This window comes from Netta rufina (assembly GCF_964035555.1).
Source record: "Netta rufina genome assembly, chromosome: 3".
Taxonomy (NCBI): domain Eukaryota; kingdom Metazoa; phylum Chordata; class Aves; order Anseriformes; family Anatidae; genus Netta; species Netta rufina.
In genome coordinates, this window is record NC_140125.1 from 53,860,557 (window position 1) to 53,886,819 (window position 26,263).

The window sequence follows — 26,263 nt, forward strand, 5'->3', positions numbered from 1 at the left end:
TAGTTCAATATGACAGAACTCAATGTTTTGGAAGGAGATGGCCAAAGTCTTCCCTCTGAAATACAGCTATCTCCAAAGCTCTGTCCATCTGAATATGTAGCTAGCTTTTGCTTCCAAAGACACGGTAGGCTGCTTACGTGCTTTGTGTCCATGACATCAGGTTTTGCTGTGTCCTATCAAGATGGAGCATTATTAGCAAGAGAACAGCAGTCCTGGATGGACACACAGCAAGGGTCAGCTCTTCCCTCTTATTTTGGGAGTACGAGCTGTGGTGCTGAGAAGGCAGCTCGTGCTCTCTGCCGACAGAGTAGATATTTCTGCTTTCACATTATGTTATGAAGTTCATTTATTTTCTGTCTCAGTAATACAGTTTTAGTGGAGGGCTTTTTTTTTCCCATGATTGTTTCCTGGGCTAATAGATCTTCCTGCACTTTGGCAAAGATCTTCCTTAATAAACAGCCTCATCAGCCGTTATTAGTTTCATATGACTGGTCTTTGAAACACACAGTATTATTGAAAGCTATAAAATTTGTGTTAGCTGTTTCCCTACATTGTGATCCAAACGACCTCAGTAGTGCCTCAGTGGGTTTGGTCGTATAAATTTATTGCTGGTTACCCACAGCGAACCGACAAGCTATGGCTATGAGGCTGGAGCTCAGATGGACTTTGTTGCTTGTACCCAGAGTGGTTCAGGGGAAAAACAGCTGAAAAGTAAGTGCTAGGTTTAGCAATAATTAATTTTTATATGATTTTTAATATAATTGCTACTTTCAATAACTTGTTTTTAGTAATATTAAGTTGCAACTTTATTTAATCCTCTTTTTAGTCCCCACAGACAAAAACATTGATACTCAGTGTTGCTTTATTGTGAAGTAAGAGGAGGAGAGCTACTATGATAAAACACAGTATACTACTAATAGCAGCTGATGAACTAGCATGAAGTATACTAATATTATTTGATTTCTTGAAACCTTAGGTTGCCTGATACTTGAGAGAAGGTTAATTGGTTGTTTACGACATAACTGTAATGAGCTGTGTTTAAATGCATCATTTGATTCTCATTTTCTCAAAATACCCACTTAGGAGGCTTTTGCTCACCACCCTCCAGCATTCAGAGCTGCTCGTTGAAGCTGTACCCAGAGCTGCAGCCCGGCACTGCTTTCTTAAGGTTTTAATCTGCTTGGCCGTGTCCCTCAACTCAATTTGTAGTGCGGGAGCCTGGAGACGCGGCATGCAGGAGGTCTGCGGCATGTGCTGTGACCAGCGTGCTGTGAACCACAGGTGTGACAAGCCAGAAATGGCAGGAGCATTTCTGCATAGTCAGCCGTGTCACCCCAGCCTGTCACTCATTGCCCTGCTTTGGGATAGCTGAGAGCACAAAGGAAAAAAATAAACACACTGAGTCTCGTGTAAATCCGAATTATAAAAGGAGATCTTATGTGTACAAGTTGGAAAAGACTTTGTAAGAAAACTTGAATCAAAATTGCAATATAATTATTAAATAGCTTATGTTTTATGAGAAAACATTTCCTTCGTGGGTACTCAGAGCAATGGGAATAACTACCCACACATACGGACATACCTACCTATCCATATACCTACATATACTTAGTAACAACAGGATGCAATTAAGGATGCTTTCAGTTCTGGATTTGTACTTTCAGCATAAATTAAGCCACTTGAATCAGATTTTAGAAACATTCACAACTTGTTTGCATAGTTGCAAATATGAATGGTTTGACTACAATAACAAAAAATCTAGTAAGTGTTCATGGGGAGAAAATACCCATGCATATTCTCATGTTCATTTTGATTTGGCAAATAAATTTGTCATACTTCACAGTGGCTGCCTTTCTGATCATTAGGATATCTTTAATCTCTCCCCCTCTTTTCTTCTCTTTCCATCCACCCTAATGCATTGGGTGTGCTGGAAAAGAATCAAATACAAAAGTCAAATCAAAAAGCACTGAAACATGTTTGAGGATTTTTGCATCTTTTCCTTGAAGGAAAACAAAACCCTTTGGGCAGTAGAAGAGTGAATTCCCTGATGCAGTGTTTTAGTGTTTTAGATTTCTTTTTCAATCCCAGCTTGCCTGTCTTCATCCAAAGAACATAGCCTTTTTTAACCTCATTAGTAGGATTATGACATGTTTACACCCTTGTTCCTCAAAAAAATGCTGAGATGTTGTTTTCATTGGGAGTAAAGAGAAGGTATCCATTGTTTTATTCTGGACTCAACATGTATGTCCTTTTTACCTTTCTGCTTCATTTTGCTTCTCTCTTGTCTCACTTAGAAACCAGCAACTGTTTCACACTTTGTCATGTCACATCCTTTGTAACAAGCTACCCTGGGCAGCCTGGTCTGGCGGGTGGCATCCCTGCCCATGGCAGAGGGTTGGAACTGGACGATCTTTAGTGTCCCTTCCCACCCTAGCCGTTCTGTGATCCCGTGACCCTTCCTTTGTATTTTGAGGGATGCAGATAAGACTTACTGGTACTTTGCTGTTTCTTTCTCATTGCTCCATCAGGAACTTGTAATATGTCATCTGCGCAGCGCTGCTCTGTGTTGTCAGAAGAGTAATTTAATTAATTTTCATTAACTGTCCCTTAATTGAATCTTTGAAAGACAGATATAATTACAAACACAGCACAGGAAGAGCATGGGAGGAATGTCTGGCACAGCTATACAAATAGATGTATTACTTCAAATATTCCCCTGCTGGTGAACAGGACATGTACTCCGTAAGAGATTAATATGTAAGAGAGAGAAACATAGCAACACTGAAGCGTATTGACGTGATCAAAGCCAGTAGAAGAAGGAAAAAAAAGTCTCAGAGGCATCAACTCATAAGAATGCCTCCAAAGTGCACTGACTAGACTTCTCTCTCCTAGACGCTCAATCACAAAGGAAATAAAAATACCCAAATACTTATGCTCTGGCCGTCATCTCGGGGGAAAGAGCTGCTGTGGCCTAAGCTGCAACCTCCAAGGGCAGGTGCAGGTTTGTCTTCCCCAATGAGGCTGGACAGAAGCAGCAGCGCTGTGCTAGCAGCTCTGCATTTTCCTGGCTGAGCTGGAGCCACTCAGGAGTAAAGGAGAAGCTGTGATTAAAAGCTGTAGGTAGCTCATTTTGAAGCACTTATTTGTCTTTCCTACAAGGAAAAGCATCAAATAGGGCGGACCGCAAGTGCAAATAAGGCTTCCTAATAGCTTGGGTTGGTCAGTAATGCAAAATTCCCCTCTTGGCTAAGGACCATCAAGTCCCATAATGGTGTTTTCTGTGAGCTGGAGCCTTGCTGCCTTTCCTGACATGCCCATTTTAATGAGTTAGCTAATAGGCCAGGGAATGGCAGCTCCTAAAGAAAGGCCACATTTGCTGAAAGATGTGTTTTACCTCTATTCCATCAATGTAGCTCTACCAGAAAAGTTTTGCCTAGTGCTGGCTGAGGAAAGCCACCTGCACGAGAAACCCGGGCAGCTGGACAGGCTGTGGTCATCAGTGACAATATGGCCTTGCACTGTTGTTAAACGTGCTGCTGGCAGAAATTTGGGGTAAGATCAGGTTTTCTCACTGTTTTTGAAGGAAACAACAGCGATCATTTCAAATCATTCAGATGCCTTTTTGTAACCCCTCGCACGTGTTGTACAAAATGGGCAAAATTGGGACCACTTGCTCCCTAGTCGAAAAGAGAGAAACTGAAGTGAGAGAGTTGGTGACCATGTACACAAATGCCCACCACACACGTGCACATGTGCCATGCTGGTATGAGGTACGGCTAAAATTTAAGCAGAGTGGCAATTCTAGTACATCTGTCTGCAAGCAGTGTTATTGCAGGGTAAAGGGGGATTTCTGTGGGTAATCTGAATCCACTCTGAAATGTTAGCCAGGCCTGTGTATGCCATGCAACTGAAGAACAGTGGATATGCTTTAAATTGACTTTTTCTAAATGGAGCAACTTCTTTCTTTCCTTGGGTTATGTCAAATGGACCATTTAATTAAATACGTGTTCTGAACCTATTTCCCAGATACAAAAGCCTTGGTAATCCAGGAATGTGATTTCTTGTAGGCCTTTCAACATGATTTCCAGTACAGTTAGAGAAGGAAAAAAAAAAAAAAGATGAATCACAGAAAACTGCAGTGCAATGCCTAGTGGTTGCATGGGATACCATTTTTCTGGGATTTAATCATAAAAGTTCAGCTTGAAAGGGATAAAGTCATCTATATTTTATGGAACAATTAAAAGCTGCTGTTCTGATGCTGTCTGATATCTTCTCTGGAAGTGATTCAGAACCAAACATGCACTGTAGAGGAAATTTTGGCATTGCAGTTTACTGCTGGTGTTCTCCTGGAGGAACTGTAGTACTCTCCCAGATGGGAAAGGGATTTACTAGGGAGACTTTTATAGGACTGTTTCCTAGCTAAACATTCTTCTGCTTATCGCTGCAGGTAGATGGAGCACTGACTGGTTTTATAAAGTGGAAAGGCTCCAAAGTACAAAGTTACATTCATATTTTCTGACACCTGAGTAAGAAAAATTTTTGCGTTTTCCCAAATTCAAGACAACTGACTGCCCTTTTATTCTTTCCAAACACATGTTTAATATCAGGCACAAAGGTAATGCAGTACGAGATTTGGGGTTCTGACAGACATGTCTGCAAATGAAAATCAGATTGCCGAAGCTGTAGCAGCCCTTGCCTCTCTGTGGGATGGTGGTGCCGTGAGTGCTGGGACATCTGATCTGCTCATGAGTCAGCTCCACAGTGGTTATAATTTACTTTTTAGTGTTTGGTAGGTAAGCCTCTGCTATTTTCAATTTGTCTTATACCACTCCTGCCAAATAAAGCAGTTGTCTAAGAGCAGGCTGAGAAGTGACTTAGGCGGCAGGACCTGAGAGAGGCGCAGCAGGAGGGTCTATCTCACCCCTTGCTCCAAGCTTGACTCTTCTTGCTGGTTAATTAGTGCCCTAGACCTCTTGCAGCCCCTAAGTGAACTAGAACATAGCCAGATGGGCAGGCTTGCAGCCCTCTCTGTAGCAATTTGGGCACAGGTGCCTGCACTCTGGAAGCAGTAAATTCATGCTGGGCACCCCTGCCCTGCCCACCACAGCCCTCTCCCAGGGCAGAGTGCTGTGAAGGGCTCACCTCAGTCTCCTGCAGCTTTTTTATGGGCCTTCACTAGCAAAGAGACTGCAAGCCTTAAATACCAGAATGAGCTAGGCAAGTCACAATCTGAGAGCAAATGAGTAACTAGGATGTCACAGAGCATCTCTAGGTCATATGGACATGCCCTGCAAATGCCAACAGTTTTCCTTCCCTTTCATTGAGTCTTTTCTTTTTAATCATAGCCTTAATGACAGCAAAATGGATGTGAGTACAGTACCTGCTAAATGCCAGCTTTCCCTTGTATGGCATCCATCTGTAAATGCAATTAAGAACAAACATCTGCTCCTAGAAATGACTTCCTGACCTGTGCTGGCTTTTTCAGTGTTCTGCCAGGCTTCGCATCACCCTCCCCAGTAATCCCAGCAGATCCATAAAAATTAAAGATCCTTGTTCGTGTGACATTACAGTCGCTTTGTCTGGCTTGCTGAAACTCAGAAATTACTGTAGAACTGGAGGAGCAATAATGTGCTAGTCACAAGAAAGAAAATTTTTCAGTGTTGAAAGTTACCATATTTGTTATGCATATGTAATCCAAGCTACTTCTGTGTTATAACCTATATCCCATAAAATGAAAATTCATTTAAAGTATCTCTTTCAGCTAAAATTTTAATTAGTGGGTAAGCAGCCATACAGCAATCTTGAAAAGCAGGAGAATATTACAGAGTTGCTAATGCAGCAATCCATAAACATTTAAGCATTTTCTTCTGAAATCAGGGAGTACTAAAGTTGTTTTTAAACATTGGTTTGCACACACTGTAATGTATAGTATTTTTAATAGACTTGCTAATTTAAAATGTGTGTTCAAAGCTAATTACTATTATCTGACCTTGGCTGTTATCCCCAAATCAATTTGGTAATAGGTTCATGTTCTTTAACAATTTGACCTTTTTCCTTCTCTCAGTTAATTAAACCTTATTGGGTCATTCTCAGTTTCTTTAACACAGAAACAGTTTTAGGACTCTAACATGTTAACTCATTTCAAATACTTGAAATACTGATAAAGCCTAGAATTTGTAATTTGCTGTATTCACATAAAATTTATGTCTCTAACATCTGAAGCCGTGTGCATTTCATAGACTTGCATTTATACCTGTATTATGTCCCCATACTGTTATGGAGAAGTTAGAGGTTATCTGAAACTGTCATCTTACTGCCTGGAAGCCAGTTTCTCTTTGAAATATTTCTTTGGTCTGTGAAGAGAAGTTGCCAAGCGTCCATATTAATACCTCTATAAAAGAAGGAAATACTTTCTCACGTGTGATTAAAATGTGGAAGTCATTAACACAGGAAAAGCCGCTGAGGCCAAGAATTTAACAAGATTTATAAAAGGATATAGCCATCAACGATATGCAGGGTAGTAATTAATATAGGTAAGTAATTTGGAAAAAGTGCTAAGCGTAGCGTGCAGGGGTTCGGCCAGTCTTCAGCTGCCAGCTCCCACCATTGCACAGAGCTTGTTTTGTCAGCCTCCGTAGTTTTAGCTTTCCTCCATAAAACATCTGGCATCAGCCGCTGTCAGAGACAAAAGCCTTGAAGATGCACATTGCTCTGATCTGATACAAGACCTTCCCTGCCTGCCTTCTGCCTGATTTAAAATGTGTAACTTCTGTATTAATAGATCGTACTGCGCCAGTTTTCTGTGCATGCACGACACCCTGCTGCTCCATACAACTAGAAAGCAGGGCACCAGGAGCTTTTGGTAGTAGACTAGATCAAATGAAGTTAAAAGATGACATTTCACAAACAAATGCAGCAAAGATAGTACAAGTATTTCCCATCTTCCTCAGCCTTTGATGACTTTTTCCCACTCCTGCCGCCTTCAGTAGTGGCCCGGACAGTGCAGGTTGTGCCTGCATGTGTCAGATGTGTCAGGCACTACATAACTCAGATTTGTTTGTCTGCCTGGGACCTTGCATGAGCCCTGATCCTGTCTGTAAGAAAGAGCATCAGTGCCATGGTATTTGGCAGCAGCAGTGAGGATGTGAAGCAGTGAGCAGACACAGAAACCAAGAGCTCTGCAGGTAATCTGTCCAGAATGGGATCACGGCATGTTGGTGACAGCGCAGGGAAGCTCCCTCTGTGTTTGTGAAGCTCGTGTTCTCTTTGCTTTTTTCTGGGGGAAAAAAAAAAAATCTTAATAACTTTCACAAAAATCAATTTCAATATTAGCTTCACAGTTTTTAAGCAGTCTGGTGAAGGAGAGATGTAACGTGGAAGCAAAGATAAAGCAGAATTTTCCCGCAGATAAACCACAAATGATTTTCCGAGGGAAACTACTGAAGTCCTGACTGTCAGGGGTGCTGATGACAACTCCACAGGGCAACCTGTGGCTGGATCCAAGGGCGAGTGCTCTTACTTGCTGGTGGCCTGTCATCAAGGTTGAATGATGCCAAAGCGGGTGGGCAGCCGCAGGCTGGCAGCTCAGCTCTGCGGCCACGGCCGGCGTGCCATCGCGGGGACACCGGGAGGGGACGAGGCGAGTTGAGCGTGAGCGGATGTGTTGCAGGCTGTGTTTGTTGTGCCTTTGGCTGAGCAGCGAAGCTGTGAAGGGTCTGTTTGCCAAAAATGAGAGTTCATTACAAACTGGCCTTGTTTTGATTAGGAGCAGCCTGGAGAACAAATAAAGCCTACAGCTTTGTGTGCCAGTTTGTTCACTCTGGTACTGCAGAGATGGTATTCTCACTGTTCTTTAATTTCTGTTATCATTTTGTTTTAGTCATTTTATGATCTAGCCTGTGTGTACGTGCACAAATGGACTCTCTCGCTTCCGTGATGATGTATGTGTTACATGTTTTTAAATACTCAAGAAAAAATTCCCATAGATTATCCTCTGCTAGGTCTTAGCGAAGAAGCAAGACAGAACTGTTAACTTGTTCTGTGTTAGGATGCAGAAATTCAGTACTACCCAACCCTTTTTTTGTCCTTTCACATATTTCATTTGGGAAAAATACTTAATGCCCCACACAAAACATCTGTTTGTAGGTTGTTTGGTGTTGTTTGTTTTTCTTTTCTACACTGAAAAATAGGTGCATTTCCAAATATGGTTGATTTTAATTGCACACTTTAGTAACTTCTTTGTTGTTGTTGTTATTTCTATGTATTGTTATCCTTTGTTGTGTTGCGGAAATCTGATTTTAAACCCAACTTGCTGCAGGCTTAAACTGAATACTTCAGGGCAAAGTGTGAGAAATGGAGGAAGTTTTATTTCATTTAAAAAACACTGATGCAAAGAATTCATTATGTAATTGAAAGAGATGTTTCACGGACTGTAGCTATTTGGCGTAGTTATTTTGGAGTTTCAGTTACATGAGATGAAGATGAGAATGAGATTTACCTATTCCAAGTTCCATTCTCCTGGCATCACCTCAGCTCCCTTTCTAACTTTTGGCAAATCGTTTTACCTTTTCTGCCTCTTATCTCACACACCTTTTAAAATGGAGATTTTATTTCATGTATTTTCCAGATGTATTTAATTCATGTTTTTAAGTACTTTGGAAAATGTTTTCTTTATCCATATATAGAAGCAGATCTTTAGTATATAAAAGTTTGTAGGATAAAGATTGTGCCCTTAATTAACAAAATGGTTTCTCTGGTTTCCATTGAAAATTAAATCTATCTGACCACATTAACTCCTGGTGTAAATTCAGCGAATAGAAATTCAAATTTTAGTATCTCCTCAGAGAAACTTTGGAAATCAGTATTACAACAAGAGAGTTAAGTTGCATATTCATGTCTAAATTTTTTTTATATATTAAAAAACTGCATATATTATATATAAATATATTATATATATATTATATATTTATATATATATATATATTAAACTGCATATATTATATATAAAACTATATATTTTTTATATATTAAAAACTGCAGCTATTACTGCAGTTCAGGAAACTTGCAAAGAAGGTGCTTCTTCTGAAGTCAGTAGTGCATTACCTGTGCATTCCTTCTTTCTAGAAACTAAAGCCAAAATATTGCAAATGAGTTATTTTTTTCTTCCCTTTCATACAGTAATAGTGAATTCCTCACTGAAATTAGAGGTCCATTTTTATACCTGAAGTTAACAACATAAGACTCATGGAAAGACTCATGGAAAATTGGGTGCATTCATACTGGGTGTTGTTTCACAACTCTGTTCTTGATCACACTTCTCTCTTTATCAGTTCACCCACAAAATTTAAGATGGTGGTCTTCAGCCTTTTTCAAAGCATTTATATTCTCCTTCATCTTCCAGTAAAAATGTGAGCTTCAGCAAAAGTTATTCAAGGCTTGCTTCTCTTAGCAGCCTTTTCAGAAACTTCTTAAAATAGTGGGTCGGTTGACTATAGGATGAAAATTGCTGATCTAAGTAATATCCTCCATTCTTTATTTGTTTGTCAACAAAGAAAGTATATTCTGATATGATTTTAGAGGACATGTGGTACTGAATGTTACCTACTGCTAGAGGTCTGCAATGCACTTGTTACCAATGCACTTCCTAGCATGACTTACATGGGAAGGACAAAGTTTGTTGCGTGTAGAACTCATACGTGCTTTACATTGTCTCCTGGTGCCACCGACTCCAGCTTCTGGGCTACCGCCAAAGCTCTGTACTTTCCAATGTCAGCAGGTCAGGCTGTCTGACCAGCAAGGGAAGTCTCCTGAAAGTTATGAAACTTTTAAACAAAACGGCATAGTGACGATCAAGAGCACAAAGTGAGACTTGCTTCCAGGGTGTGAAGGATGGCCCTTCTAGAGAAACAATTGGTACAAAATAAACAGGTTTCAGAAGAAGTGAAGGGTGCCCAGTCCCTGGGCAAAGGCAAGGTGATTGGCATATGCCCACCCAAGACCTCTCCTTCCCAAATACCCTGTGATCCTCTGCTCTGAGCAGGTAAAGCCTGAGGTGCTTGTACAGCTTGATCACCTCCTGGTCACCAGGAGACCCAGGCAGTGGATAAAACAGGAGGATCTTGTACCCATAAGCGTCAGATACTTCAGACATTCCTGTTGCTGAAACAGTACGTGAGAGGAGCACCTTTCTGTAAAATATCTTCTAGATTTATTCCCCCAGGGGCATGTTTCCAGCACTCTGATGTGCTGGCTGCTCGTCAGGAATGGGAACAGCCCTGGCAGCCTCTGACCCTCAGGAGTGAGCTGAAGAGAAGGATTTCTTCTGACCGAGGAGGTGATTTCGTATGAGACGCAGAGAGCAAGTTCTCTGCCAGGGGCTCTGTCAAAAGCCTCAGAGGGAGGGAAAATCAGGATGTAGGCCTTAGCCCAAGGGAGCAGTTACTGCTGGAAAAGGATTTGAGTGGGATGGGATGGAGGGGGCCGTTTTGGAATGAGTTACCTGGCATTTGTAACTGTTTTTTCTCCCGGGCTGTATCTCCTCTGTTGGTGGTTTTTCTTTCCTTTTTTTTTTTTTTTCTTTTTTTTTTTCTTTTTTTTTTTTCTTTTTTTTTTTTGGGTGGTGGGAGATTGTAGCATTTTGCTTATCTATTGACCTGTCCATGGCAGAGAACAGTTCTGAATTCCCTGTGAAACATCCTACTGCACTGTCAGTAGTACAAACAACACACCAAATATTTAACCCATCTAATATGCAACCTCAGAAGGATGCATTTTTTGAGTAAAACCTAAAATATTTACACTATTGTGCTGTTATTAGGGAGATCATTTTCTTCTACTACAAATATGGTTTTATATCCTCTAAGATGAAAACGTTTGAGTTGAGACAACTCTGCGAAGAGGAACTACAGTCATGTATGTGAGTCACAAATGTTTTACTTAAAGGGGAAATTTACTCATTCTTTTACAGATTACATCTCTGCCGAAGTATTTTATTTAATAACTAACAAAATGCCTGTTCTGGGTCTTCAGTGCCTTAGCACGTCGCTAACAGCAATGTTCAAGTTTCAGCAATGTTGCACAGAGCTGTTCACTAAGAACTTGGCCAACCAAGCACCGGCCAAACATCTCGTCCCCTGCTTCCTTTGGGATATGTACCCGTAGCAGTTTCAAAAAACTGTTCTGGACAGATGAGGACTGTTCATGAGGGCTTGTGTTTTAATTCAGGATGCCCAGGGGATTGCTCTCAGATTCAGACTATTTCCGCTCAAGATGAGTAAATCGTAGGGTCCTGGAAATCCCCCAGAGGACATTACTGAACACAAGCTACTTCCACCTCGCTCGAGCACCTGGCAGCAAGGTCAATTGGGATTGCATACTCGGTGTTCAGTACTGCTGTAACTTCATCCAGATGCTGATAGCAGAAGAACAATGTCTGTGCGTTTTGTTGTTGTAAATGCTTTCCCAATATTGGACGGTTGCCAAAAATGTGCAAATGTTAATGCAAGAGAAAATGATAATAGAATAATTGATGCCAGATGGACTTCTGCACCTGGTATCAGCCAGCATGCCAGTGAGACAGAGCTATTTCTTGCAAGGAATACTGCAACCTGTGTCGGAGTAGGATCATCACCTTTTCCAACATTATTTTGGTCATTTTGAAAGCTGTTAATGTGTGGAGTTTATTAGTGTGACTGTTGTTATACCTTACGACAAGATTCCTTTTTTGTTAAAGATTTCCTGAGAATGAAATATGAGCTTCCCTCTCCTTACCACCTCTGGCTATCATCAGGTTTGGCAAATTTTCATTAAAACTTATGAGTGAACCTTTATTTAAACACTGACTAAAAATTGTTGCTTAACTGCTTTTAGAAATCCCCGTTATTTTCAGGCAATGAAAAATAATGAGATAATGGTTTCTTAAGCCTTATGTAGTTATTGAAGTAGATTTTTTTTGAAATTAATGCAATTTCCAAGGCTGAATTTACTAGTTTGTCTTTAAAGGTTAGTACTTTTTGAAGGAAGCCCTAGTTTGCTTTCATTGTGTGTCTGCTTTTCCTAATGTGGACGTGTTTTTATTGTTGTTGTTTTTGTGTTTTTTTTTTTTTTCCACCTTTCAGAGGTGGTGAAAGATCACTTGAGTTGGTTTTGTCTGGTACAGTGTTGTTCCCCTCTCTAATACGTGGGTGGCTGTTTATACTATATTGTGCCTATTTTGTTTTATCCATTTCATGTCTGTTACATTTCTTTCTTTTAATTAAGCCAAATTATTCTTTTCCTTCATTTTCCTGTTAAATTATTTATTCTGTCATTCCAAACGTGAGCTGATTTTTGATGCTCTGCAAACTGGGGGAAATTTTCAGGTTCTATGGAACAAGCGAAAAGCTGAACTTGGAGCTGTTTAGGATATGCTGCCTAATTTTTGTGCACTAGCATCCCTTTTCAGTACACATTGAATGTCTCTGTGCAGTGTAGCAAAGTCCAGTCTTAAGATGAAATAACTCTCCATGGAAGGGTTTGCACAAGAGCATATTATGGAGTACTGTGGTCCTATGGAGAGTACAGGGACCTTAAGGCATCCAGCATTAACATCTGCACTTCTCCAGTCGTGCAGTGTAGTCGTGCAACTGTTCAATCTCTCTCTCCCAGCCCATGGGTGCAGTTCCCCTGGTGCCAACTTCCAGTGCATGCCCAGCACCACAGAAGTTGGTGGAGGTAATCTGATGGTGGAGATAAAGAACGTGACTAAACGTATGCAGGGTTGGGGACCTGTGAGGATGCTTTCAGAAGGAAGGAAAGAAGCTTTCTTTCAGCTTCTCGTGCATTGGGACTGACAGATGAACTGCAGGGAAGCAAATTTCTGGTAGTGGATCTGTCTTTCAGAGCTCTAATTCACACTAAGAGACATTATTGAAACCCTCAAGTGGAGCTCCTTTGTGCCACGCCTCAAGGGTCCAACAAATGCTAGCACGTTGAACATTATGCTTGCAGGTTTACAGGGCTATTTATAAATCCCTTGAGTTTCCTCTTGTATTGTTTCTTGATGAGGGAGTATGGAGTGTGCAATTCACCCCATCAGATTTTATTAAGGAGTTATCCGCAGTCATGTCTGCTAGATTCTCCTGAGAAACAACATCTGTTTTCCACAGTATTTCAAGTTTCAGATGGTTGCACGTTGTCCTAACTTGTTCAATTAACAAAAGGGTACAATGAGACAATGTGAATGACTTGTATTTCTTGTCAAATGCAAGATTAACTCCATAAGCCACAGAACAGAGATGTTTCCTCAGTAAGGTGTTTGTTGATTTTTTGTTATCTTCTAGTCTTCTATTTTGCCTACTTATTTAAGTACAGATTTCTCTGTTTTTGGGGGTGTTTTTTTTTTTTTTTCTGCTTGTTTGTTTCTTCTGTATTTATAAATCATGCTACTATGCAGCCACATGTTGTCTTATAGCTGAAAAAGACACTAAACGTGAGTTGGATGTAGTCCTCAGGACATCTGTTTTGCAAATTATGCCATTGTGCTAAACCTGTTAAGGTGATCTCAGGTCCTATAAGTATTTTTTTTTTTTTAAATAAATATCTGTACATATGTGTATATGCACACTTGAAGTACAAGGCAGGATGCATCAACCACTAATAGGCATTTGTACTAATTTGTACTATAAAAAAGGAACTGAAGCAGGATAGTTCCTATTGGCACCGTGGCAAACCTGGCTACCAGAGCCTCAGGGCTTGATGGTAACTGTTACATAGACCTGATGGCCAAACAAAATTACAAGGGAACATGCAATTGTAATTTAAATGAAAGTCCAATGAAGCTCAGCTTAATCACTCATCCAGTGACTCTAGATGTGTTTTTGGAGAGAGTGGGAAACACCACTCTCATACAGCTTCCTTGGAAATAACTGACACTTTCCTCTCGTAAAGAAGCACATTATGTTTTACTCTGTCTAGTCATAGAAGCATGCCTCTGGAAGATAGTAAATGCCTGGTGTAAATAATGGTAGCCTATAGATATCCTTAACTTGAATCATATTTTATCTTCCACTAGATGTTCATTTCCAGGATCATAAATGATTCTCAGGATGGTTGATTTAAGACTTGAACTTTTTATCTCCTAAACATAGAATGGCATAGTAAGAAATATGCATTGTATTTTTCATGTTGTCTTTTTGAAGCTGATTTGCTCTCATGGATGTGTAGACAGCTGCAGAGTTTGTAAAGAAATTGATTGGTTCCGTTGAGTTCCTACGGAACTAATTCCTGTTAATTCCTTCATGATACATTTTGGGCAATAGCTGGATGAATTCTTCTTAAACCTTTTTTTAATTCTTCTTTTCTCCCCTGCATAAAACTTTCAGATGAATTGCATTAAGTCTTAAGATGCAAAGTTTATGCCTTTATATGTTCCTTCTCTCAAGGGAAGTGTGATAAAAACAGTTTTGGTCAAATTCAGTATTATTTTGGTTGCGTAAATCCAGTTTGTGGTCTGAAGTGGATAATGTGGTCTCTTTCACTACTTCTTATTCTGCCTTTCCCCACAGCCACATCACGTGCTGTAGAGTAGCCACCAAACTATAACCAAAACAGGACTATATGGGTGTGGAGATTCCCGATGATCTCTGTGCAGTGTATAGAGGGCATATGTTGTTGTTCCCCAGTGCAGGGGGAGAGGATTACTTTGAGTCTGCAGCCCTGTGGAAAGCCAGCCAGCTGAAGCCTCGTTCAGCCTTGCAGCCTACCAAGCCCTCTGCTCCCGTGCCTTTTTGGCCTCAAGAAAGAAACAGAGTGCTGGTGAGGGAATAAGTGGTAGTAATCTCCTCGACCAGCCAGCTGTCTCTTGCTATTGACCGTGAAGTAATGAAAAAGGGATAGATTCTGCTGTGTGTTACCTCTGCATGTCCAAATAATGAGAGCAGAGAGACATGGTCGTAAATCTGCATGGCTTTGCCTGTTTGGAAGTCTGGGCCATGGGGAAAATGACAGGATGTGTTTTATTTGCACTCTGCAGTTCACATAACTATTTGTCCGAAAGTGTTTCCTCTCTGGTTTTGTGCCTTGTACTTCATTTTGCGTAGCAGTAATTTTAATTCAGATGAACTTATTCCCTTTTGTTGACTTAAATTTTCAATACAAGACTAGTTATACTCCCTGAACTGGCAATAAACTGTTTTGATATTTACATTTTACAGACGTAATAGATTTCCATTAGTTAATATGGGCCCGGTTACTCCACTCTGATTTTTGTAGACGAAAGAAACCTCCAAGCACATACAGGATTTATTTAACAACATAATAATAAGGAAAAACTCCACTGAAATTATTCTTGTTTTTATTATACAGGGAAAATGAAGACTGGCCAAGCTTGTAGATATAGTCTTTTTTTTTTAACAAGGGGGAGGCATGTAATTTGGGAGTTTACTCTCAGATGTAGATGTAGACGTAGAACTGCCTTACACAGAGTAACCAGAAAGTTGTTTTTGGCGATGTGTTCATTCCCTTCCCATCCCAGGGAAATTTAATTCATTATGGCTGTTCCTTGTCAAGAGTTAAATCATAAACAGGGATGAATCTGGGGCAGAAAATAATTCAGTAACCCGAATAATGGAGTAGTCCGACTGGTGTGGCCAACAGATAAACAATAGCAGCAAGGTGTTTTAGTACTTAACTTAGGTGCTGAGACAACGTCTGCCAATAAAACAATGTCCTACAATCAGTGGAAGGGTTTCGGTGAATGCAAACAGACAGTTTTGTCTTTTAATCCTACTGTGTGCGATAACAAAAGCTCTCAGGAAGGGCTATATTTAAAACCAGGGGAAATGTACTGTGTCCAGCAGAAGAGCCGGTTGCATTGTTTTTTCTCAGACCTCAAGTAGGATGATGGCTGTGTCGGCACTGCGCCCCCCGAGCTGCTTTCCCCTTGCAGCAATGGGATTAACCTCTGCGATGGCAGGGTGAGGCAGGGCAGCACAAAGAGACGTGTTTGTCCTCGTGTCCCCGTGATGGGAACACTGTGCTGAGCGTTCAGGGCAGAGCTGAAGCCCATGGGAGGTGTAAACTGGTCACTGGAGGTGCCGGTTGGCCTATGAAGAAATACAGCCCGCTCCAGCCAGAGAGGAGACTGAGTCCATCTCTCTGGAGCAACTAAGATAGTGGTCATTTGTTTTTTCTCCTTTGAGGCTGATCAGCCTGTTACAGCCTGCCTTTGGACGGGAAAATCACCGTTGCTGAGCTGTGTTCCTCGGGGAATTGGGGAGGACGGAGGTGGGAAGTGGCCTGGCCATTTTAGCTGAGGGCTCTGCTAGGTGGCAGCCCTCCTGCTGTGGCTCTCTCACCACCCGCCTGGGCCAGTTTCCCCCTGTCCTTAGGATATTGTGTCTGGTGGTTTTGGTGCTCAAGCCCATGTGATTTCTTCCTGTACAACCCTGTTTGAAGGTTACCTCCTGGGGTCAGATTAACCACCAGCTTCAGTGAGGTCCCAGGTGACTGGCCCCACCTAAAAATGCTCGTCAGAATCTAGCATCTCTTAAAGAACTTTTAATGTTTAAAGGCTCTTAGCTAGCAAACAGGTCAGCTAACGCTGAACTGCAGGCTTCTTTCTAGAGGTTGTAACGTTTCTCATCCCTTTGGGTATTAATATAGAACCTAATATACTAGGGATATACTCTGATTCTGAGGTTAAGATATTGAAAAGGTTTATGGAGTTCATAAGGACAAATGCTATTTGTAGAGTGCCTTGAATTAGTGGAGATAGGGTGAGATATTTACTTTATAAAGACTCAGGGTGGGAACCCACACTTGCACAGGTTAATCCAGTCTGGTGCTGCCTTAAAACTGCCCTGCAGTTGCATCCTTCCCCTTGTGCCAGTGCTGGTATTAGAGCCATAGAAGCCCCTTCTGGCCCAAGGGGATCAAAAAATAGAATTATTTTACTGAACTTGCTTTCCAGACATCATCTGCATGAGGGAGAAGGTGGGAGGGCTGAGGTAGGGAAGGTAAGAAACTGGGGTACATCTGGTTTAATGTGGTATAAACTGTGGTGGGCTTGCACCTCAAGATTTCCAAGTCACTCATGTGCCTTTAATTGCTGCTAAAATGTTAATTGTAAATAACGATATATAAGTAGCATAAGCAGAACTGTAGTAAATTGTGTAATTTAGGTCCATGAGATTATTCACATTAAAAAGTATGCAGATGCTGGTGTTTTATGCTAGATCAGGATCTTAATTGTAAATAGCTTGAGATAATTGGGTTGCTTTGGCTTCATATCTCAGCCTACCAATTCTAACTACTGAATTAGGATTCAACTACAATCCATGTATGTTTCGTTGAACTGTTTCAATTTGTTTCTCATATTAAGTATTCAGTCATAAAAGTGTTGTGGTTAACTCTGCTCCTATATTCTGAATTTGTGTGGCAAAGGTCTGTGGTTTAGCATGTTTGTAACACCAGGTGAATTCAGTCAGCTGTGTCCTTGCTCTTTGCTGTGTGAATTTCCAAGTAGATATAAATGGATAAGCATTATGGATGAGTATTCTGAGGAGCAAATAAGTCCCAGAGTGTTGCAATTTTGTTAAGGAGTTTATTTTTTTATGTTTAGTTTACTAGCCTCTATTTTGTGGCTTTTATTTCTTCTTTCCTGCCTTTTAGAAACGTACATGTATGCTTAAAAATGAATTGAAGAAGTGCAGAGCTTGACATTTTTAACAGAAACAAAAAATGTGATGAAGTTCACATCTGTAGTTGAGTCCGCAATGAACAATCCCTCCTTTCTCTTACTCTGAGGTTTACGTGGATGGAGTGATTTATCTCCTTACAGGTGCAGGAGTATAACTTCGTTTCATTGTTCCCTCAGATGAGCACCATGCCAGGACTGCCCACGAGGCCATGCTTCTATGACATTGACCTCGACCCCGTCACAGAGCAAGTGAAGGGATTGTTTTGAGACTGACGTCCAACTTCAGGTGGGTCAACAGACATTATTTTCCTATTCCAGTTTGGGGGAGGATGTTTGTCTCTGGTAGATACATGAAAAAGATTATCGGGACTTTAGATAGGCCCTAGTTTCACTGAGGACTTCACACGGGGATTTGGCAAGAAGTTTCATAATGTGCAGTTTATAATGTGTCTTTCTCCTTTGTTGCGTGGTTGCCAGCACTTTACTGGTGTGCATTGATGATGCCTTTTGGATTTCCTGGCTCTGCCAGTTTGAGAAGGAGCTGGCTCTGCAATTATACTGCTTTTGGCTGTGGAAAATGTTAGTCTGAAGAACTCGTGTCTTGTTAGTCACCTAAAAAGAAATATCTAGTTCATCTTTGATATTATCATGTGGCAGTGTGTTCCTGTCATTACCCAGATATCAGAGGAGACATTTCTGTGCTTTATCATGAGCTTTGTTGTGTGTGTGTGTGTTTTTTTGTTTCTGTTTGTTTGTTTGTTTTTCCTGATTGCTGTCATCTCTCTCAAATGATAATAAACATTTCAGGAACACAAATCTGGCCTCTCAGGCTGTGCGTTTTTCACACTGGCTTCTCTCTCTTTCCTTGAAGGCTGCAGTTCTCCCACCATTTCTTCTCTTAAATACTTAATTTTCTTGGTGTCCGGTTTTAATTTTGTGTAGCACATGTTCCTTACTTGAAAATCCAAGTTAAAATATTTCATGCTACTTCATTTTAACCTTGCACTATACTAAGTGGAATAAGAAGCGATGTAACCCTACCTGAAATAAACCATGTGTGTCTGTGGTGGGACTCTCCTATTACTTTCCTCTCTCTCTCCCCACTCAGTAAATCAGTCTGGAAAGCAAAGTGGTTACTTTTACACAGAATAACTATATCACTATGAGCTCACAGGGCTGTGGTGACAGCCCAGGTCAGCTGAGCTTTGAGTTGGATGTGCCCAGAGCAATCCTTGTTTACTATGGTTTAAGAGAACCAGCTTTCATTTTCTGTGTTTTGAAGGATTATTTGGAGGAGGGGAGAGGTTTGCACAGCCCAAGGAGAATACTGTTCAGACCAAATTAACCACTAGTTTCCTCACAGCATTCACATAATACCCAGTGAGAACATATTCTGCCATTTCACATGTACCCATCAAGAGAAGTGAAAAAATTTTAGCTTGAAAATTAAACGGGATGCACAGGTAGTTACTACCTAACATGCTAGTAATGAGCAGTGCTTACACACATGCAAACTGTCCCTGACTCTTCCGTTGCTTACCACTTCTTGACATATATTCTGTCTTTGTTACTGATACACATTACATGCGTGATGGCTTTTTGCATGCATTTTAGTTTATCATGTGTCAATCATGTAATTACCTCTGAATCATCTAAAATGACTGCAGGATCCTAATGTAAAATCTGTATGCAGATTCACGTAACCTGCTTAATTGAGTGGTTACTGCCTGGTCATTCACAAATCCATCAAACCCTTGGATTGGTGTGTTACAAAGAACAATAGTGAATAAGCAGATAAAATGTTCCGTTCCAATTGTGAATGTCTTTCTTTTGAAGTAGTGCATGAAATTAAAATGTTAACCTTGGCTTTCAATCAGTGATGGTGGTTTCTTAGCTATAAAAAGAAATGCTAACAAAAACATAGTAGTCAGGCAAAAAATGATGCATATTGAACTGCAAATAAATTATTTTAATTTCATTATGGTGGTGTTGGTGGCATCAGATGAACAGATGATTCAGTAAACTTAAGCCTTTTAAAGAGAAAAATGGGAACATGTTTACCTGTATTCCTGCTTTCAACTATCTAAATACATGTTCTGCATTGATAATGTTGTAACACCCAGGGAGCACCATACAGGGTAGACACTGTTCATCAGCTATAAAATTCATCCAGTTCATGAACTAGATTTGTACATTTGTCATTTTGGATAAAGAGAGAAAATACATTCCCAGATAATATTTACTCACAACTTTCTTTCAAGAAGCTTAGTATAGTTCTTTGTTTTCACAATTTCACTAAAGTGAACCCACACTGTAGCTGATATTACACTTCAGGGTATCTGGGTTTGTTTCTGTGATGGCAGATTGAGGGATTCTTTTCTACTTGGTTTGAATTCTTTTCTTAAGGTTGTAGTGTACAACGTAAAATTTCCAGTAATACAATATTTAGCCAACTCATTAGAATTGATTCAGATCTTTAAGATGTGGTAATTGAAATATATTTAGAGATTAGTTAAGAGCTGCAGATGTTTCATTATAAACATGGTCAGTGCTGAGAACTCTTGTGTTAGTGTGCATTTATATCCTCTTCTGCAATGTGTAGCTTCGTAACACTTGTGAAGGAGTTGCAGACAAAACTTTCTGCTGTAGGATAACTGTGTGGTGCTCTTCTTGAACTGAAGCTCTTTTTTGTTGTTGTTGTTGACAAATAGCTACTACATATAACATAAGCTATTGAATTCTCTCTGTAGGAGCAATAAAAAATTTTGTTTAAAAAAAATTGAATACCAGGGAATGAACCCAAAAGAATCTGGCTAGTTCCTTGTCACTGGCCATTACCCTATTTATCCTATACTGCCCAGCTTACACTTAGAGGAAATTTGAAATCATTTCCTCGGGAGCTATCTGTAGATAGCACTGGTCAGAGTAAGAATTATTTAAATGCAGACAAGCTTGCCAGGAGGAAGAACTATTAAAAAAAAAAAAAAAAAGTGTTATTTGCCCAGTGAGGAGAATTTATGAACCCAACCCACTCTGCAAAAGTACAGTTTGTTAAGGACCCTTGTGAGCTCTAGGGCTTCCTCTAATGAAATCAGCGGCAGCAGGTGTCTGCTCTTACTGTGCCAGCACTGCTTTGGGAATCTGGGTTGCTGGGGGAGGCGGTGCTTTTCCTCAGTTGGCTCTGACTGAGTAAGGCCATGGCTGTCCACAATTGCAGATATATTCTTGCACTTGTTTCCTCTTCAAAATTGGCAGAGCATCAGAGCGATTGCAATACACAGCACAGGTATTTTTCCACCCTGAGAGCCTTACTGAATGCAGGAGGAATCCCAGGGCTCAGCCTGTGAACATCTACATAGCTGTAAAGAAGCTCTTGAGGAGGACGCCAAAACTGGTGTAAAATTGGGAAATATTTGCTGGATGTTTTCATCTTAATTCATTCAGATATGAATAGAAGTTGTTTGAAGATCTTTTCTTTGTGCCCACAAGATTGATCCTATGAAAGAAAAAGCTGACTTGCTTTAGCCTCATTCTACAGTATTACATATCGGGGTTTCAGTTAGCAGCAATTATTGTGATAATGTAGAACTTGAAGTCCATATCAGACGGGAATATGAGTTCATATTTCTGTTTCCCTCCTGGTGTGGATACACAGATAACAAATGTTTATTTATGCCACATGCATCCTCCATTCTTGTATATTATGGTTAAGGCAAAAATATCCAGTTTCACTAAAACACTGCAAGTACATTTTAGATTATATTTCTGTCTCTTTTCTTCTTTAACGACTTTTTGTTTCAGCCTATAACTTCTTTATCTTTCTTGTTTCAGAAGCCTGGAAATTAAGAGCTGCAGCTTTCCTATTTCCTGCAAATAGGAGACAAAAATGAATTTGAAGTATTCCTGTTATGTGTCTCTGGAGGAATGTCAAGATAGACCAAAGAGCAAAAGTTTACTCTTTCTTCAAACTAGTTTTTTATGATGAAATATAGCCGTGAGGTTAAAAAAAAAAAAAAAAAAAAAAAAAAAAAAAAAGGACAAGCTAGATTTTTCTCACTGTAGTGCAGAAAGCTCTCTGCAGGGTCTTATCCTTGTTTGTGGATAAACTGACATTGAAAAAAAGTGGAATTTTTGCCTTTAGAGTTTTCATCTTTTCTCAAAGGAGTTAACAGAACTATTTCCCTTATCCTTGGCCATCTGAAAACTTACGCAAACATGATTATGCTGTGTGATTGAGCCTGTTTCTCTCAAAAAAATACACTTTGGCTCCTGGCATTCAGGAGCTGAAACTATACACAGATTAACTGCACATTTTTGAGTTATCATCAAGTGTTGCTCTGGATGCATTTGGGTAACAGCCAAGCTTCAAGCAAGGAAGATATTAAATAGAGAAAGAGCAGAGCATGTATTTTGTGAAGGGTTTCTAATACATAATTTGTTTCCTTGGTGGGCAAATGTCTTTTGAAACACTTCAGCCAGAGCTGTCTCATATCCATGGGTCTCTGTATCTGAAGCATATGTTAGAGGCTGTCCAGCTGATGATGTGCTTGTTGTGGTGGAGCTGGTTGCTCAGAGAGGGCATTGCTCCATCAGAAGCCCTGTTATGCTCCAGTTCCTGGCTAGTGAAAACTCCTGCTGTGCTGGTTCCAGACCTGGAGGTTTGTGTACCCTGTCCCTGGCAGCGTACAATGCCTGGGAATGAGAGAGAAATGCCCATCACGCGAGGATGCAACAGGGCAGGACTTTGCTGTGCAGTTTTCAGCCACCTTGCAAAACTGGAATGTGTTTTATATTTGAAGTGGCTATTCAAACAAGTTAAATCCTCAGCGGTGTGTGTTAATTTACCTCTGTAACTTATCTTTTCCAGTTTCCCAAATCTGCAGCAAAACGTGCCTTAAGCTTCTGATACTGCGATTAGCTTTCCAAGCTGCTGCTCCTCAGGAAACTCTCACTGACGGACTGTTGGTTCCCTCAATAACAAAAAATGTGGCAGAACAATAGGTTTATTCGAGACAATAGGCCATTGGTTTTTTTTAAGGTAAAAAGCAGCGAAATAATGATGAGGGAGTTTATTTTCCTGGTGACGTTTCCCATCCTGTTGCTTTGCTCCGCTTACGCACATCTGTATGTTGTGGGCCGATACAATGCCATTTGGGCCCCCTTTTGCACAGCCACCTTTGGAGCCTGAGTTGCAGCACAGTTCCTGAGGTAATTGAGGGGTTTGTTTTGGTTTTTAAAATCACGCTTGGTTATTTATAAACCCCAAACTGTAATTATGGACCAAAAAACAAACTGGGGGCAATTAAAGTAATTATGTGTGCCTTCCCTGGAGTAGTACGGAAATGTCTGCTGACTGCATTTCAGAACGGCTGTATTCATAGCATTGTCTCCCAGCACCAGGGGGATCGCTGTGATGGTAAACATGACAAATAAAGCTATCTGATACTCTAGCCTGATTAGGTGATAGAGCTCATAACACTGTGGATGCTTTAATTTACCCGAGGATGGACAAACCTGCTAAGTAGAAAGCAAAATTCACATACTGATTTCACAGCTCCTGCGGACAGAGAGTTCTGGTATTTTCTATTAAATTGTGCCCCAGAATACAGCCGCATTATTCGTATACACAACTGTGTTGTAATTTCGTCTTGTGCACACACAGATACATAGCCTGGAAAAAACCAAAGACTTCTGGAAGGAAATTAAGAGTGGTTTCCAGGCATACTTTTCCTATAGTTCCAGCAGTTCATTCAAGACATATAAATGAGGTCTTCCCTCTGTCTTGTCCAGTGAAATTCAGAAAACCATACCCTTGCCTTAATGGGGGTCACCATGGCTCCCCGGCTGGTGTGTGGGACCCTACCTGATGGGACCGTGCAGTGTGGGCTGCTGAACATGGTGCTAGCTGTCCACTTGTGGAGCATCCTTAACGTGCTTACTGTCCCTTCAGGCCACGCACACTGGGGCTGTCTTTCTGACCCACTGGTCTCTCCCTAAAGCACCATTCCAACTCTGTTCGTTTAGAGTTAAGAAACATCCTGTAATTTTTCTACTGTTACATGCCTAGGATTTGTTACACTATTTTGATAGCTTCAATAATTGAAGGAAAGCTGGAATGACTCTCTTTTGTTTCGTCCTAGCTTTCTTCCCCCTTCTAGTTAACTATCTGCAAAGTCCCTCAAGCTATTCCATTTTTTGGCTCTTCATTTTATATTTTAGCAGAAGATTTGTTAGGAGTAATCCATGCTGGCCTGCAGGTTCTGCTTCGCAGTCTGCAGGGATTGAGTTATTGGCCATCGGCTGAGCTGCAGAAACAGTCACAGTGCCTTCCCTTGGGCCACCCTATTTCTGAGGCCAAATGCCTTCATCGAGAAGGGTTTAAAATGAAATCTTTGCAAGGTGAGTGCTATTGCTAGGTGTGTCACTTGTTGCTGCACAGCTGGGCTTGCAGATGTGGGGCTCCTGCCTTTGCGTCGGCTCTGAGCAATTTTGCAGCATTGCAGACCCGCAGCTTTGCGGGGTGGCTTGCCTAGAGCGCGTTAAAAACCACACGGGTGTTTGTTATCCAGGTCTGCTTTTTGTAGGCACTGAGTATTTTGTTATTGCTGCTGCTGAAAACTAATGAGATTGAAATATTTCAGCCTGATTAAAACAGGTTTCTTGGTTTGTACGTTAAAATTAAAAGCTCTGGGTTTTCAGTTGTTGTAAACGTAAAAATAAAGAATGTGTGCTGATGTTCAGTTTGCAGAAGTGACTCCTGTCTCAAGTCTGGTTTCATCAACAGTGAACATCCATCATTTAATATTTTTCTTACCCACCGTCCTGTCTACTTCCATAGCGACCTATTTTTTTTCTCTTAAGTCACTTCATCTTGTTCTGCCCCCAGCTCCAGCCAAACACGACCACAGCAAGGCAGGAGGGAGCTCAGCAGCATCATGGTGGAGTGCCAGAAGTGAGCAAGGTGTGGGGCTCTCTCCAGGTTCCCTCAGTGACCAGAGCAGTCGGCAGAGCCAAGCCAGCCCCGAGAAGCCAGGAAGGCGTTTTGTTGCTGGCTGTTGCCGCAAGGGGCTGTGCACAGGAGGGCTCCCCACCTCATCTCTCTCGGTGCAGCCCTTTTGAAGTTGGTTTGTGTTTGGAGGGAAGGACACACCAGACTAACATCCTGTCCTGGTCCCAAAATATCTTGCTATTGCCTTTGGTCCTTGGCGTGAAAGGCTGGATCAGATGCAAGGGTCAGTTGGATGCTTTCCACTTCTCAGCTGGCAGCTGGATTTGTGTGGAGCAGCGGCAGGTACAGGAACGTGCATCCGTGAGCTCCTCGGGGTGGGACTGAAATACAAGAAATGCAAAAGCTTCAGGGACTGGATCATAACACAGCAGCAAGCAGCCTGGGAGCAGGAAGAAATAAAATGGGGAAGCAAGATGAGCTGGAGGGGGGGGGTGGAAGGAAATCAAGCATTTCAAGCACATACAGGACATTGCTTCTGTTTTCTCAATAGCAAGACAAAGTCATTTGGACTAGCATTGGGTTTTTAACTTGTCCACATGTGTGGTCATAATAATAGTTCCCTTCTCCATGCACTTGTGAGTAATATATTAAATATACACATGCAGGCATGAGGAAATGTGTATTTGTGCATGCAGTTTTTATCTAAAACCTTAAGTATTTACTTCCCAAGTAAACTTTTTGACTTGAAACCTTTGAGCAATGACTGGAAAGAGCCAGAGTGCGACATGCCAGTGTAGGCTGGACTGGACAAGGCCCTGAGAAACTCCCCAAGTCAGCCCCACTTTGCACTGGGGATCAGACCCGGTAACACCTAGGTCCCTTCCCAGATAAGCTGTTCTGTTTTCCTACTGTGATGTTAGTAGGAAAGGTGAGCAATAGGGAAGTACACATAGCTGCAGAGCATGTGTATAAGGATCATAAGGACTTTTGTTCACAGAGCAGAGTACTACTTAAAAAGAGGATGTTTCAAACACAAGTCACAATTACTTTTGTAATGTCAATATCTGGTCACAAAGTTAGTTAGGTCCTTTATGCCAGAGAAGATATTAGCTTTTCAGGACACAGCCTGTTGGTTTCCCATGACACAGCACCTACGTATCCCTATCACATATACAGTGAATATTCTTCAGAAAAAGAAATAATAATTATGGCTGTACTTGCACCAAATGCATGTTATATAGATGAAATGTAACTATGCCCCTATATGAATTCCAGGAGGTCTTATTCCAGTTCCATCTTTGCCAAAAGTCTTGAGGGGAAATGTGAGAGAAGGGAGGAGAGCCTGATGTATTACTTGTGGCAGCAGACCAGCTCCTACGCAGCTCTCGTCCAGCCAACATCTCTGCAAGGAGACGCCGTCCCTGTGTTTGCTGGATCCCTGGTTGTGCTGTTGCACACATTCCTGCCCCGCTCAGCTGGAGCACGTGTCACCTCAGTGCCTCCAGTGCAGTCAAAAAATGTGTTTGCCAACCTGCTTTTGCAGGTGTCTGGGGTAAGCAGGCTCCCTCTGACTGCAGCAGGTGAGGAAGCACCGACACCAGCAGGTCGCAGCCCGGTGTTGGGCACTGCAGATGTTT

The 26,263-nt window shown here is 41.2% G+C and overlaps 1 protein-coding gene across 2 annotated transcripts in view; it reads left to right on the forward strand.

Annotated features, from left to right (window-relative positions):
- The window catches only part of MTHFD1L (methylenetetrahydrofolate dehydrogenase (NADP+ dependent) 1 like), a 149,392-nt gene extending 124,961 nt beyond the window's left edge, over positions 1-24,431 (forward strand). The window contains exons 27-28 of one of the 2 annotated variants that reach the window (XM_084284268.1): positions 17,855-17,963; positions 21,509-24,431. In XM_084284268.1, the coding sequence (XP_084140394.1) occupies positions 17,855-17,944 (90 nt within the window). In that variant the 3' untranslated portion in view covers positions 17,945-17,963; positions 21,509-24,431. Of the gene's footprint in view, positions 1-17,854; positions 17,964-18,154; positions 18,204-21,508 lie in introns of those variants that run through there. The other variant, XM_084284269.1, reaches the window with a different exon arrangement.
- Positions 24,432-26,263: the final 1,832 nt, after the last annotated feature.